Raw genomic sequence first — 15,240 nt, 5'->3', positions numbered from 1 at the left:
GAAAAGGAAGCAAGACCTTTGGATTTAGCCACAAGCCAATCATTAATTTTTTTAGGTCAATGTGAGTAGAGTGACCCTAGCAAAATCAACTGAATCAAAAAGCAAGAATTTGAGCAGAACTAGCATTAACTTCATAGTTTTAAAAATTTTATTTTTTAATTAGATGACAAAAAATGGTAACTAGGAATTAAAAAACATCAATAAAATTTCTTTTTGAAACTTGAAAAAACAATCCTGATGTACTTTTTGTACAAGAATAGTGTTTGATGCAATGATGTTACAAATGAGTCCTAACAAGCTGAGTGAGTTATGAGAAAATTCTGCTGCTGTATGAAACAGGGTAATGCATACTTGGTATTATGCCAATTAAAATAATTAACTTTTCTCTGAGAACTGTGTAAGTTCATGGAGAACTCGTACTGTGTTATTTGTCCTGGGAAGGTGTAGTGTTTACCTGTGCCAAAAAGACAAACTGCTGAATGAATAATTACCCAGTAGAATAAAACACAGTTACTTGTGTATCTAAGGCATGTTAAAACTGTGGCTGATTTGCTGTATTCTAAGACCATAGCTTATGTCTTAATGTATGTAACCACTGGTGATGTTTACCTTTTCCTGCATTAGAAATGTGTGCTGAGTTCACCAGCACTACCTGCAATCATGCATGCAGAAATAATGTTAAATACTGTGTCTGTTCAAACCCCAGTGCAGGAGCCCTGGAGAGCAGAGCATAGGCTGGAGGAGTATTGAGCAAGGCACTGCATGGATGATAAAGGCAGAACCAAAAATCATGTTGGAAGAAAGATAGAGATTTTTTTACAACTTTAAACAGAATGATTTGGATAAGATTGATTTTTGGTATGTCTGCTTTTTACATGGCAAAGCAAAATAATTTGAAAGTGAACTTGTGTGCAAAGTAGAGCAAATGTATAATAGGCTATGTGGGATATACTAAATATGAGTAGAGCTGGTTGTAAACACATTTCTTGTTGTAGACTGTTTCTGTTGAGACAGAGGTATTTTTGAAGATAAGTCTGTTGATTTTATCTTGGAGAGGTTTTGCAGGGAAACCCATGTACAAATCTACCAGGAGCTAACCAGTTTAGATTTTAATTTTAGGATAGCTTTTCTTCATATCACAATATGGATTCTGAGAAGCTAGAATTCGAAATTGTTTGGGATGTTCTTGAAACACCCCTTCAGTAATTAAATAATTAAAATATTTTCTAGGTGAATCAAAAACTCTTTAGGTCATAGTCTAAAGATCTGAATTCTTAATGTATGAAATATTGGAATTTTTGGTAAAATTGAATTTGTCCACTACAGGCTTAATGAAGAATATGCGTACTTGATGACTGAAAACAACCGTATGATGCACTCCGGTACACATCTTAGAGAAACATTTTAAAACGTGATTTTCTCCAAGCCGGGCTGCTGCCGAAGAGCCCTGCGTGGAAAAGAAATTCAGGTTGCTGGAAGAAGCCGTCGGTCAGCTCTGAAGCTGTGTCTCCTGGGGCTGCCTCCGAGCCCCGCCGCTCCGGGTCGGGAGCGGGAGAGCCGTGCCGAGCCGGGCAGAGCCGGGGGAGCCGGGCAGAGCCGGGGCAGCCGAGCCCGGCCGGGGAGAGCCGGGGGAGCCGTGCCAGGAGCGGGGCAGCCGAGCCCGGCCGGGGGGAGCCGGGGGAGCCGTGCCGGGAGCGGGGCAGCCGAGCCCTGCCGGGGGGAGCCGGGGGAGCCGTGCCGGGAGCGGGGCAGCCGAGCCGGCCCCGCCCGGCCCCGCGGGCGCTGCCCCCGGGCGGGGCGGGCCGGGCCGGGCCGGGCCGGGCGCACATAAAGCGGGGCGGGCTCGTCCCGTGCCGTGGTGTCGGAGCGGCCGAGATGCTGCGAGTGCGGTGCCTGCGCGGGGGCAGCCGGGGGGCCGAGGCAGCGCATTACATCGGCTCCAGGGTTGGTGCCGGGCGGATCCGGGGCTGGGGATGCTCCCGGGGCGGGTCCCGTGTGGTCCCTTCGCCGTGAGCGGAGGGTGCGGGAGGCTGAGGTTCACTCAGCATCCTCCCGCCCCAGTCTGCCAGTGCCGTGGTCCGATCTCGTTACCCTTCTCAACTGAGTGTATCTGAAAAGGCAGAATTTCCTTTAAGCATCTGCTAGGCTGTGAATAAATTAGAATAGCTGTAACAAGCCGTGTTTCTGCTAATACTCCAAATAGCATACATTGCTCTGGGATTAGAGTGTTAAGGCATTTGTGGGCTGGGCCATAACTTTTTGTCTTTGTAAGGGAAGCATAATTTTTGTTCTTATTTTTATTTTAAGCTTCGAGGAGCCTTTACAGGATGGGTGCAGCGAACTTTCCAGAGCACCCAGGCAGCTGCAGCCTCGCAGAACACCTGTGCTGCCGATGACAAGGCTGCAAGCCCTGTGCCCAAGGACTGTCTTGTTTGCTCATACAATGAATGGGACCCACTGGAAGAGGTCATCGTGGGAAGAGCTGAAAATGCTTGTGTCCCACCTTTTTCTGTGGAGGTTAAGGTAAACAATAAAAACTAGCCCTAAAGAGAAAATGTAGAATTTATATCTAAAATTTACTTAAGCTTTACAATGTATAAGGTGTGGTGCTTACTCTTGGGAATTCTTCTTTCAAGGTAGTTATTTACATCTGTGAAACTTTACAGCATAGCCACGTTGATGAGGGATGTGCTTTTTTCTTTGGGCTTTCAACTGAATTAGCTGTTTTAACAGAAGTCACTAGCAGAGACAACCTCTAATATATGTAATATAGCCCAGATGTTATCAAAGTACACACCCAAACTTTTGAGACAGTTGGACTGATGAAACTTTAATTTGGCTTGAAGCTAAGTAGTGTTACAACTTGAAAAAAAAGCATTGTTTTCTATTTAATAGTCTGAGCAAGATTGAGTTCTGTAGCCATAGACCAACAGGACTCTTGCGTTTGACAGCTCTGAAGTAATTTACTGAAACTCCTGTATGCTACAGTAAATAATTTGTGGAAATACATAGTCCACTGTTCTTTCAGGGTTTTTCTGTGTCTAAAACTGCATCAGCAACCAAAATAAATCCATGATTCTTTGTTCTCTGGAATCTTGCATTTAAAACAGTAATACTCAAATAATGGGCTTGCTCCAGATTTTTGTGTTCTTTACCTGGACTTTAAAGCTGCTGAGTGTGTGTGTTACCTGCATTTGTGGGCATGTTCTTGAATCTTTCACTGTTACAGTGCAGCACTACCTGCAGGGCAGCAGATAATCCATGGCTATCACAGCAAAATGAGCTGGCCCATGGCTTCCCCCTAAGAGACCTTAGTAAAAATTTAAAGGATAACCTGACAAAGTTGACTCAGTTAAAAAAAGAAAAAGAAAAAAAGAATTTTTATCTGACATTGAAAGAATGGCAAACAAAGATACTGAAAATAAGTTTCAAGTGCTGGAAATGGTTATTTAGGGAAAGTTTGAGATGTACTTGTATAGAAGACTTCTCTTCCCTTAGCCCTATATATATATATATATATATATATATCTATATATATCTCAGAATCTGTGTTATGTTTTACAGAGACTCCAAAGATATCCTAGCAGCTTCAGAGAAGGAGGTGAATGAGAGTTAGCATTTCTAATATACACGTGTATGTATGTGCATTTATGTAGGACTGACATAACGAATGTACAGAAAGAGTAAGGAAAAAAAATCTAACTTTTTACATTGTAATATTATTAAATGAGGCAAAATTCAGTTTCTAAGCAGTGGTCAGGGGCTTGCTTTAGCACCAAAAAAAATATTTCAAGTGTCTGACTTGCTGCAGTGCCACATGCTATACAGGTTTTACTGCCTGTTAAGCCATAACTACTCACAATAGGTCAGAACTTCACTTTCTTTAACACGTGATATCAACAGCTCAGTGAGGAATGTCAAAGTATAGGATTATCTCTGCAATTCAAATACCTATGACTTAGAGTTAAAGCAAGATTTAAATTTGTTTTATGTCAGTTGCCAAGTCCACAACATGTAATGGGAACAGAGCCAATTTGAGATGTGGCTCCCTCTAATTTTTTCTGCTTTTGTCTTAAATATTGCTGTAGAAACATCAACAGTAATGCCTGGAGGGTGTTGCTGAATAATCCAAGCAGTAGTCCAGTCCTACCTTGACATTATTGTTACTATTAATTAATAGATTCATGATTGTTTAGATCTCCACGTGGCCAAGAGGTAAAGTGTGTCCTGTTCCCTGTGAGCAGCAAAATTAGAGCTGATGGGTATCATGTCCTGTCTGCCCAGTGCATGAGGGGCACTGCTTATAAAAACTGCACTTTAAAACTGATGAATTCTACACTTATAAGGAAAATTTGAAGCTCTGGACCTGAGACACTCCGAAAATGTATTTCAAATTACAGCAGTTTGGTAAATACTTGTGTTGAGATTGTGTTTTAAGACTGTATGTGTGTTTATTTGCTACATGTTTAAATGCAGGAAGTATGGCTGCATTCAGCACTCTTTTCTGCTTTGAGACAAGGGTTTGGTATACTCAAGTGTTTTTGCTGAGATGTGGGAATGATGTGCTTGGCATAAGAAGGAGGAAGGAAGGAATTGAATAAGGAGCCCTGCATCTCTGATGAATATTAATGAGCTGACACTATTGCATAGCCTTTTTTGAGCTTGAAACAGGCTATGGAGAGGTAAATACGATATTTGAGAACTTGGAAAATCTTAACATGAATTAGGAAGATGTCCTGTTTGAATCAGCACTGTAAAGAAAAACCCCACAACTGAGATGTATCCTGAAGCAGTTGAGTTAAGCAGCTGAAGTTTATAGCTTTATATTCTGCAACGATTTTCAGTACATTTTGTGAATAATAATGCATTTTGGGTGAGGAGTATTACTAACACAGATCCTTATATCTTGAGTAAAAAGATGAGAGTGTGCATGTGTTTACTACTAAATAAGGCAATAAGAATTTTGATCTGAATTTAAATTTTAATATCCTAAATTTATTAACTGTCTTTACTAGGTTAATGGTATATCTTAATAATGTTAATTATTTTCCATGACAAATGTTTAAAGTAAATAGCAATGATAGGAACAATAATGCTGTTTCTTAAGGACAATCTTTCCTAAAACACTCTTTCTGAAAAGAAACAGTTTGTTTTAAATGTTGTGTTTTCCTATTTATGGTCCTTTTTGAACATTCTGTATTGACTTGTATGTCTATGACCAAAGGGGCCAGAAATGTCAACCCTGATTTGCTATGAAATACATGTCCCAGCCATTTACCCTTTTCCCAGTTACTTGGAAGGCAGGGAATATGAATAGTGTTACAATGCTTTATTCTGCTGTAACTTCAAGATGACCCTATCCCATGAGTGCAACACAAGCGGGGTTCCTCAGGTTTAAAAAAAAGCAGAGAGAGCTGCACCTCTGAGGGATTGATGATATTCACATAGACCATGGCTGGCTCTGAAAATAACCAGCTTCAATCCACAGGAAGAATTCATCCCATTAGCAGAGCATGTCTCCATAGGAATGCTGAGCACTTCATGTGATCTGCATGTGACTTCTGACCAGCTGGCAAGTTTGAGGTGCTCAAATTACCCAAGACCTCACTTACAGAAAAAGAACAAATTCCCTCAGGAAGGATGGGAAGAAGCTTCAGTACTGGAGGAGCAGGATGGTCATACTGAGGATCTCTGTGTAATTGTTAAGGCTGAATTTTCTTTCTTCTCTCTTACTTGTCTAGCATGAGGCAAATCTCCAGAAACAGCAGAGGGAATAGCCTGGATTGTTAAAGGGGATCAGGGATGCCTTCAGATGGAGGGCCTTGCCTGCTCAAGGCTCAGGGGCAGTGCTAGCACAAAGGAACATCATCACTGATTCTGGGGGAACACTGTGTTCTGGGATGTGGTCAGGACTGCAGTGTCAGGAGACAGCCTCATGTTTGGAAGGGCAGGTTCTTCTGTATCCCCCTGCTGTCCCTCCAGCTTGCTGTCATTCCAGAAGGGCTCCATATGCACTTGCATCTCAGCTAACTCTGACGTGACAGAGGAACATCAGAGACATCAAACTGAAGCAGCATCATTGGTTTTGGTTATATGTCTGGTTTTACTTACCCATGAGAACTGGGAATTGAATTTTGAATTTGTTTTTAATTTAAAAGGCTAACAGAGCATTTCAGCAGAGGATTTAGGTCTGTAAATGTTGAACATGTAATCCAACCCCAGCAGGTGAGGATTTTTTGCCTCTTCTAGGCTGTTGCACCTGAGGTATGGCCCCTTCTGGCAAACAAAGCATGTTACCTGTACTTGGGATGGCTTTAGAATTTCCCCTGTCACCACTGTCACATTACTGAAGTGAGGTTGTAAGAAGGTGACTACAGTTGTGTGCATTTTGCAATTGAGCTCAAGGTTGTTTTAATTTAAAAACATGTCTGATAGCCTTATTAAATAGAGATTCTACAGTGTTTGCCAGATTTGGTGTGTTTGCAAAAGTGTTCTGTAATAGGGACCAAATGGCCACTTGGCAACACCAGCCACTCAATACTTACTGAAGTGTAATGTAGTCAAAATATTGCAGGAACAGACGAAATGCAGGATCAAGAACAAGAAACTTTAAGATTTGCATCTTATGTGTCTATTTCACTCCAAAATAACTGGTGCTTATTCTTTGTCACCTAATGTCCTTTTCTTCTAGGCAAACACATATGAAAAATATTGGGGATTTTACCAGAAATTTGGAGGCCAGGGTTTCCCCAAAGACCATTTAAAAAAAGCTATTGCTGAAATTGAAGAGATGTGCAATATTTTGAAGGGAGAAGGTGTTATTGTCAAGAGGCCTGATCCAATTGACTGGTCTGTGAAGTATAAAACACCTGATTTTGAGTCTACAGGTAAATGTTTTTCCATTATTGATGGTCTTGTCTGTTTAGCTCTTGTCTGAAATATTTAGGATGTCATCTAGTCTACCTTCCACCTAGGAGTAGGATTATCACCAGCACTAAGTGAGGTCAGTGACTGTTTTCTGTAGCTAAGACTTGGAAGATCTCCAGGGATGGAGATTCTGCCACCAGATTTGGTGACTGGTTTCAGTGCTGGGTGAATTTCCTGATGGAAGACCTTTGCCTGACACCCATCCTGAACTTCCCACACCAGCACCTTTTGCCAGGTTCCTTCTCTGTGTTGTCACTGCCACTGCCAAGAAGAGCTAATCTGTCATGGCCCTCAAAGTGGCTGCAGAATGTTTCTGCTCTGTCCCCTACATGCAAGACAAGTGCTCAAAGCCCCTCTGACACTCTTAGTAGCTCTTTGTTGGATCCTGGAGTTGAATCTATCCTAAACTATGGAAGACAAAACAGTTGGAGGCAACACTTTACTGGGAAGATCCTCACTAATGTCAAGGAAAATGGAATGTCCCTTTGCCTACAGACATTCCTCCATGTGTGGTTATCTGCAGTGAGAGCACACTGGCTCACCAAGCTTTGCATCAAGTGTAGTCCACAGGCTTCTTTCATGTAAAATACATTTTTAATTTTTTCTAGTGCAATTCAAATTCCTTGAGGAACAGATAATGTTGAGGAAAAGTCTAATGGGACTGCTTTCTGCTCTAGTTCTGTGTTCCATCAAATTCCTTCTCTGTGCTATTACTTTTTAAAGGGATGCTATGAAAAGAAATGATGTTCACTTGGAAAATTTGCTGCCCATAATCACTTTTTAAAGTCATCTGGGTAATGCATAAGCCTTGGTCTAGTTAATTTTCATTAGCCAAATGAAGTGTAGGCTTGATGGTGGATGGCTTTCATCTAGCTGTGAATCTGTTATCAGTGGGGCTCTGTAGCAAAAGTTCTGCATATTTTGAATGAAAAATATTACTTTGAAAAATTACTGAAGAATGGACCTGATATTATGTGCTGGCTTCCTCATATTGCTAAGAATTATTTTTTGCCATTATTTCGGATAGACATAATGGTAAAAAGAGAGGGAAAAGTGCCTGAGCAGAAAGAGCTGAGCAAGGTGTACTCTTCTCATTAATGGCCACTTTCCTTTCAGGTATGTATGGTGCCATGCCAAGAGACATCCTGTTAGTGGTGGGCAATGAAATTATTGAAGCACCTATGGCTTGGCGTGCTCGGTTCTTTGAGTACAGGGCCTACAGACGACTAATCAAAGATTATTTCAACAGTGGTGCTAAGTGGACAACTGCCCCCAAGCCCACCATGGCAGATGAACTCTATGATCAGGTACTGCTCTGAATTTCCTGCAGAACTTCAGTTCTCATTACACAGAATTTTGTTGATAGTTTCAAGCTGATATTTAGGATTCACAAAGCTGTGAGGGAGAATGGCACAAAACACCTCTGGAGACATTTTTTTCTAGTGTATGCAAACCTGCTGCAGCCTTTCCAGCTGAAACTCAGGGTGTGCAGTTAGAGAACAAGGAACAGGAAGTTGTGCTATTAAATTCCTCTGCTTTGAATTGTTTTGGTTACTGGCTGTAACTGAGCATTACTAAAGGGGAAGGAATGCTAGAAAAACATCACAGAGATTACTTTCAAGAATAAAGAGAATTCCCTGAGAATGTCCATATGTCCTGGGTGCACTGGGAAAGTAGAAAATAATATATATTTTGTTACAGTAAAAAGCCCAACTCATAATCCTTATTTTGCATGGTGATTGGCATTTTGAAAGTTACATAAAAGAAATAGTGAAGGATCTAAATTGCATTTACCTTCTAATTATTTTAGTGAATAGTTTTAAAATTTTTTCCCTAATAATTTTGATTTGGACAATTTTGGTAGTTTCCTGTAAGCCCCCAAATGCATCAGAACCTTGGTGACAGCATTTACAATAAATGCAGTGAACTAGTTGTGAAATGATTGGAACTTTCTGGGAGCAGTGTCATCAATGATACAAAGGAGACTTCATTAAACAAAATTACATTAGAGTCACCTTCAGTATTAGAAAACTTCTAGAGCCTGTAATTATTTATGTGGTATTTTTCATTTGTGCTGGATTTTTAGATCTCACTTGTTCTGAATTGCCTTGTTTAATTTTAAAACTATTTGTAATAATAAAGATCCATCTTCTAGCTTGATGTTCTTCTCCATTCCAAAATGAGGAAAAGTAAGGAGTCCATATCTGTTAGGAAACAGCTTCCAGTCCAGTATTTCTGTCAGTGTGCAGTGATTTGTTGGACTGGTATTAAACTCCACTGGTAATGAGTACTTTTGATCTGGTTCTGAAGAGCAATTAATTTCTTGATTTAACTCTTGTTTCTTATCTCATGACCTGTTCTTGAATGTGCTTAAATCCTTTCACTTTTATTTCCACATTTAGATTTTCTTTTCTATTCTAATATGAAGTAACCAAACTACCCCCAAGGAACACACTAGCTCTCAATTTTCCTAATTTCAAATTATTCCCTATTAACAAATTATTTGAGAACTTTCTTGTCACATCTCCAACCTAAAGTTGTTGTTCTCTTCTCTACAACTAGAATTATCCAATCCACTCTGTTGAAGACAGGCATAAACTGGCTGCTCAGGGAAAATTTGTAACTACTGAATTTGAGCCATGCTTTGATGCTGCTGACTTCATTAGAGCTGGAAGAGATATCTTTGTACAAAGGAGCCAGGTAAACAAAACTTTCTTTCAACAGTTTTGGTATCTCTCTTAGTGACTGGTATTTTGTCTTTTAAAATTCCTGAGCAGTGTCAAAATAAGAGAGTTGGCAAAAGAAATTGCTCTTCATAGAATGTTTGATCTACAGGGTAAGACTGCCTTCCAGGTAAGGGGTTAGCTGAAGGCACACAATTCTCTATTAAATTTGCTTTAACTATTTAAAGAAATAAAACCTTGGACAAAGTAAACTTGATGCAGTCTATATTCTAGCCTAGTGAAGCTTACTTTGTCCTGTTTTTCAGGTGACAAACTACATGGGTATTGAATGGATGAGGAGACACCTTGCACCAGACTACAGAGTGCATATAATATCCTTTAAGGATCCCAACCCTATGCACATTGATGCCACCTTTAATATCATTGGGCCTGGTCTTGTGCTCTCTAACCCAGACCGTCCCTGCCACCAGGTGAGTGTGCAAGGGGGGAAAGTGTTTTGTGTTTAAAAACCACTCAGCTGGGTTAGCTCCCTGCTGGCTAATTGCTGTTCCACAGGTTCCACTGTGTACTGCTTCCTGGGCCCAGGGTTAAAAATTATGGAAGTAATCTAATTTTGAATGATGCATCAAAGCAAGCACCTGGGATATACTACTTCTCTGAACACTTCTGCTGCTTAGATACTTCAGTTGTATCCTAAGAGAAATTGAAGGGCTTCTGCTGCTCAGATGAGAAATCTCCCTTTTAATTCCTATTTTGGAAGCATCTCCTTTGGTGTAATTGAACCAATGGCAGGAAGCTGGTAGCTGCTGGAAGCTTTGAATACTTTCTGAAGGGTAGGGAAGAGGAGAGATGTATAAAACCTGCTCCTACCCTGAGAAAAAGCCAATATTGCTGAGCAGCACAATGAGAGCAGAAAGCCTTCCAGAGGGTGAGAGCTTGCTTGTTACAGTTGTGTCAGTGCACTGAAGGGCTTGAGGCCTTTGGTGAGGATCTGTGTGGCTTCAGAAGCTGTACAAGCACAGGGGAATGGCTGAACTGACCCTGAGTCAGAGGGACAGAGCTGGGTGCTGCCCACTCTGGAGCCATGTGCAGAGCTCCTGAGAGCAGAGCTGGTCTCTCAGCAAGTGCTTTCAATGCAAACGGTCTGATTGAATTGCTGCCTCCTTCAGCATCCATTCTGACAATATAATTTTAAAAACAATCCTATTTTCCCCTCCCCTTTTCCCTTCCACAGTTTTTCGTAGTGTTACTTGGAGGAGGATGTTCTTCTTGCTCTCCTTGTATTAAACCCATGCTCTGGGACTTTTTTCAGGGAAAACTGCTGTCTGCGTCCATAGAAAAGATAAATGCAGCTTGCTTTCACAAAAACTGGTTTGGCCGGGGAGCGGTGGGGGCGTGTGTGAATGGTGCGGATGAAAGGGGGCTTTTCTTGAACGGGGCCGATGAAAGGGAGCTTTTCTTTGAACTCCTGGCAAGCTGGGCTGGTTATTAAGGGCTCAGGATTGGGGCTCCACCTCGTGGTAACGCTGCAGCACTCGCCAATACTCTTCCAACTATTGTGACAATGAAAAGTCAATTCTCCTTCGCCAAATTATCCTCCTCTTAATTTTAACTTCTTTGTGTAAATCATAGAGACATAAATTATTCCTTGGGATGCCCTTGCATTGTTCTCTTTGTTAAATGAACTGCATAATTATTTTCTTATAAAGTGTGAAGAAAAGGTAATTTTGTGTTATTTCTGATGGGTTTGTTTTTAGAAACATCAGTGTAACTCATATCAATGGCCTTTATAATAATTTATAATCATTTTGATTTTATAATCAAAAACAAGATATTTGAAGATGTTTCAGTTGTTACCGATACTTTCAGTTTACAAGCTCCAAACTGCAAATGCTATCTTTTGCCTTTAACATATCTAGCATATATAAAACCAATATAAATAAATGCTGTTGGTATGCAAAATCTAAAATGACTTTTAAAAAAGGCTTGTAGGAAATCTGGGTTTGTAGATGAAGCCTGAATGAGGGCCAGCATAGTGAACTGAGGGCAGGGGATGTCATGCACATTGGAATATTCAGGGAAAATCTGGCATGGGTTGGAGGACATAATGTGATACTCTAAGAACCCTCTTGAGAATATATTTATATTTTTTTTTCCAGATTGAGCTCTTCAAGAAAGCTGGCTGGACTGTGATTCAACCCCCAGTGCCACTCATCCCAGATGGTATAGTCACCCTTCCTTTCCCAAGGATTCCAAGAGTACTCTTAAGGGTATTAATAAGGAGTAACACTGGTACAGCACAAGGTTTTTTCTCCTGTTTTAGATCACCCTCTGTGGATGTCTTCTAAGTGGCTCTCCATGAATGTCCTAATGCTGGATGAGAAACGTGTGATGGTGGATGCCAACGAGACATCGATTCAGAAGATGTTTGAAAAGCTGGGTATGTCCTAACACACTTGTACATACACTTATAAGAAAATTACTGTGCTACCAGCCAGGGCAAATGGAGGGTCCACTCAAAGCAGACAGCACTGGAAAATGTACTCACACAGCTGGATTAGCAAGTGAGAATAATTCAGTGATTTTTCTCCTGAATACTTCAGTTGTAGAAATATGTTCTTCTTTTGCCCCCTGCAGCTTGCAGCACATAAAGGTGTGAGTAGCAACTAAAGTTATGGCTAGGATGCCTTTGAATGAGCTTTTTAAATGTAAACTGTCCAGTTTGAGGTCAACATGAGTCTTGCAGAGGTTGAGTGCACCTATTGCTGGACGATATAGAGCTGGGAACCCAGCATTGCCAAAATTCTTTCAGATTTTTCTAGTTGCAAACACATTATACTTTAAATGTCAAATTAAGATTGCTTAACCCAGGTATTTCTGCTCATTTATGGAGAATCTCAGTCCTGTGAGATGTAACTTCATGATACCATGGAATTCCTTCAGATATGCAGTGACAGGAGAACTGTATTTGAATCTAAAATATGGAAGTCTTAATATGCACAGCTGTTCAGTCTTAGGCTGTTTTATTGCATGAGCAAAGAGTTGAGGATTTAAAAATACTTGAAAGTACCTAAAGAACGAGGCTATTAATGCTAATCATGACTTATCTTTCACCCTTGAACTTCACAGTCTACGTAAGTTCTAAATAAACTCTGGTAGTCAGAAAGTTTGTAGGACTGAGATGGGCACAAAAGTAGGAGGCAGAATTGCTGACCTAGGAGGCAGATTCTACAGACCTGGTCCTGAGCTCCTGAAAGTGCTGAGAAGCAAAAAAGGCAAACTCTGTAGCAGAGAAGTTGTCTGATCCTTCTGTTGGGACTTTGTATTAGCTGAGCCACAGCTGAAACACCCATCAGAGCTGAAAGGAACAGGTAGGAAGCTTAACCTAGGTAGCAAGAGCCTCTTTTCCTTTTCAGAGAAAAAGGGAGTCAGAGCTATGTACCTTGAATACTTCTTTTCTTGGGAGGCACTTAAAAGAGCACATTCAGTGTCTGAATCACAAATGCTTACACATATTTATGGAAATGTCTCCTGATCATATATTGAAGCAGAATTTCAGCTAATTCTTCACATACTGCAAAACCTAAATTTATCTTTTTAGAACTGGCACATTATAACACATCAGACACTGGCTGTGCTCCAGGCCCTGTGTAATCCTGAGGGTATCACCAGAATAGACAAGGCAGCTGTGCTCCTAGTTTGTTCTCTGCCTAGAATTTGGGAAAACAAATTCCTAACAAACTAGTAGCAAATACCTTCCACATTCACATCTAGCCATGTGATCTGATAAAGTATCATCTAATGTTCTGACCAGACCTTGCCACGTGAAGTTGAGAATCCCATTTTCAAGGGTGCCTTGTATGTTTCTTCCAGGCATTGCTACCATTAAAGTGAACATTCGCCACGCCAATTCTCTGGGAGGCGGCTTCCACTGCTGGACGTGCGACATCCGCCGCCGGGGCACCCTGCAGTCCTACTTGGACTAGCAAAGAGCCCGCAGCTAGCAATGGCTCAGCTTCTAAAGTAGGCATAGGAAATGAGCAAATCACTGTCACTCTTGTTAAAATGACTGCATGAGCTCTAGTGCTTGGTAAGTGGTGTCCTCATCATGGTCTGGGTAATGTTTTATTCTTAAATACCTTTCACTCTCAGTAGGGTAATTGAAACTACTTCCATCAGCAATACAGGTTTTCTGGCTGCCTTTTTGAAAGACATCCTTCATCTATGAAGTCTTTTCACATTGGCTTTGAATGTAAAAGCTTGACAGGATAGCTAAAAGGTCTTGCTAGAATAGCTTGGCCACTAATACTGGATATCTACCTCTGTCTAGTTACCTTATCAAATAGGCAGCTTGAAATGAGAAACTTGAGTAAACTTTTCTTATTCCTTTTAACCACTTCCACTTTCTAATATATTCATGTCTAATGAAGTTGAAATAGATGAAACTGTATAGCTCTCTTGGGGAACCAAGTAATTTTATCATGTTTTTCATGTCTAGCCATACAGATATTTACTGAGAATTTTCAGTATTATCTAACTTTTAAGACATGCTCACTTACCATGTTCTTCTACATTTTCTTCTGATGCATGTCATGCACCTGAGTACTTTTTTATATTGCTTTTTGTATTGCTGAAACTGGGTTTTATTTAACTTTTAAGTGTTCAAGTGACAGCTAGTAGTCTGCTTGTACAGGTTTCACTGAGTTGTTTACATAACTTAAAAAGAGGCACAAAAGAAAAACCCAACAATAACTCCCCCTCAACCTTAAGCTTCTGACATTTTACAACCCGGACTTCCTTCAGCTGTAGCAGATACAGAAATATGTATCAAACATGCCTGATGCTGTGGAGGAATTTGAGTTTTGATTCCTGAATATGTACTTTTTATGCTAATAAAGTTTTTTGCATTCTCAATTTGTTGCCCTTCTGTTCATGTGTAAGTATGAAATGTCTGAATTGATAGAAAATACACATGGAAAATTTTTCCCCTTTAAAACTGGTAACATCTTAAACTCTTGTATAATGAAGAAAACTTTTGTAGTGTATTATTCGTATACTGTGTTTCTACTTCTGTTTTGCACAGAGGTGTGACTGGTGGGGGAAAGCACCACTGATATTTCTTGCTACACTGTGGAGGAATTTGCTCATCCTTTCTGTCAGTGTACCCTGACAGAAAGGATGTCAGGCAGAACGTGCTCACATACAAGCTGCATGGCCATATTTTAGAGTTGGGTAGGGCTAAACAGGTCAAATATCAACAATCTAGAATGCTTTGACATATGGAAAGAGGTAATTAGGCAGCTGCCAGCACTTAACCAGGTAGAGATGGTGTTTATTTTCTCTCTAAAATCAAGGCTTTATAGACAATGGAAATTTGTCTGAGTCTTCCTCTAACCAAGCTTTGTTTTCCACTGTTGGCACTGGAGCTGGGCAGCTGCATTGGAGCAGTATACACAGCAACTCATCTCTCTCACTGCTCTGCATCTGCAGGGCCAAAATGTCTGTGTGTCTGTGCTTGGCATAAGATACCACCAGCTATAGCTGAAACCACTAGAAACTGCCTTAAAGTGGATTAATAAGACATGTGCACCCCGGGTGCCCCCACAATTTAGGAGACTATATTTTTGCA

General features: G+C 40.7%; 1 protein-coding gene across 1 annotated transcript; it reads left to right on the top strand.

Moving 5' to 3' along the window:
* Positions 1-1,844: 1,844 nt before the first annotated feature.
* On the top strand, positions 1,845-14,525 carry GATM (glycine amidinotransferase). Its single transcript, XM_009089960.4, has 9 exons — positions 1,845-1,944; positions 2,308-2,523; positions 6,692-6,887; positions 8,044-8,234; positions 9,490-9,627; positions 9,917-10,081; positions 11,771-11,834; positions 11,935-12,051; positions 13,485-14,525. The coding sequence occupies exons 1-9, from the start codon at positions 1,876-1,878 to the stop codon at positions 13,595-13,597; spliced, it is 1,269 nt and encodes a 422-aa protein (XP_009088208.2). The 5' UTR covers positions 1,845-1,875; the 3' UTR covers positions 13,598-14,525.
* Positions 14,526-15,240: the final 715 nt, after the last annotated feature.

The sequence above is a fragment of the Serinus canaria genome, chromosome 10 (genome assembly GCF_022539315.1).
Source record: "Serinus canaria isolate serCan28SL12 chromosome 10, serCan2020, whole genome shotgun sequence".
In the NCBI taxonomy this organism is placed as follows: domain Eukaryota; kingdom Metazoa; phylum Chordata; class Aves; order Passeriformes; family Fringillidae; genus Serinus; species Serinus canaria.
Note: the sequence above shows the minus strand (reverse complement) of the source record. Positions and strands in the feature narration are given on the sequence as shown.

Excerpts from the sequence above, each read along its gene's own strand:
- GATM (XM_009089960.4), top strand. The coding sequence starts at position 1,876 with ATGCTGCGAGTGCGGTGCCTGCGCGGGGGCAGCCGGGGGGCCGAGGCA. Across the intron at positions 8,235-9,489 it reads CAGATGAACTCTATGATCAG|AATTATCCAATCCACTCTGT; the intron begins GTACTGCTCTGA and ends CTCTACAACTAG. Across the intron at positions 10,082-11,770 it reads CAGACCGTCCCTGCCACCAG|ATTGAGCTCTTCAAGAAAGC; the intron begins GTGAGTGTGCAA and ends TTTTTTTTCCAG.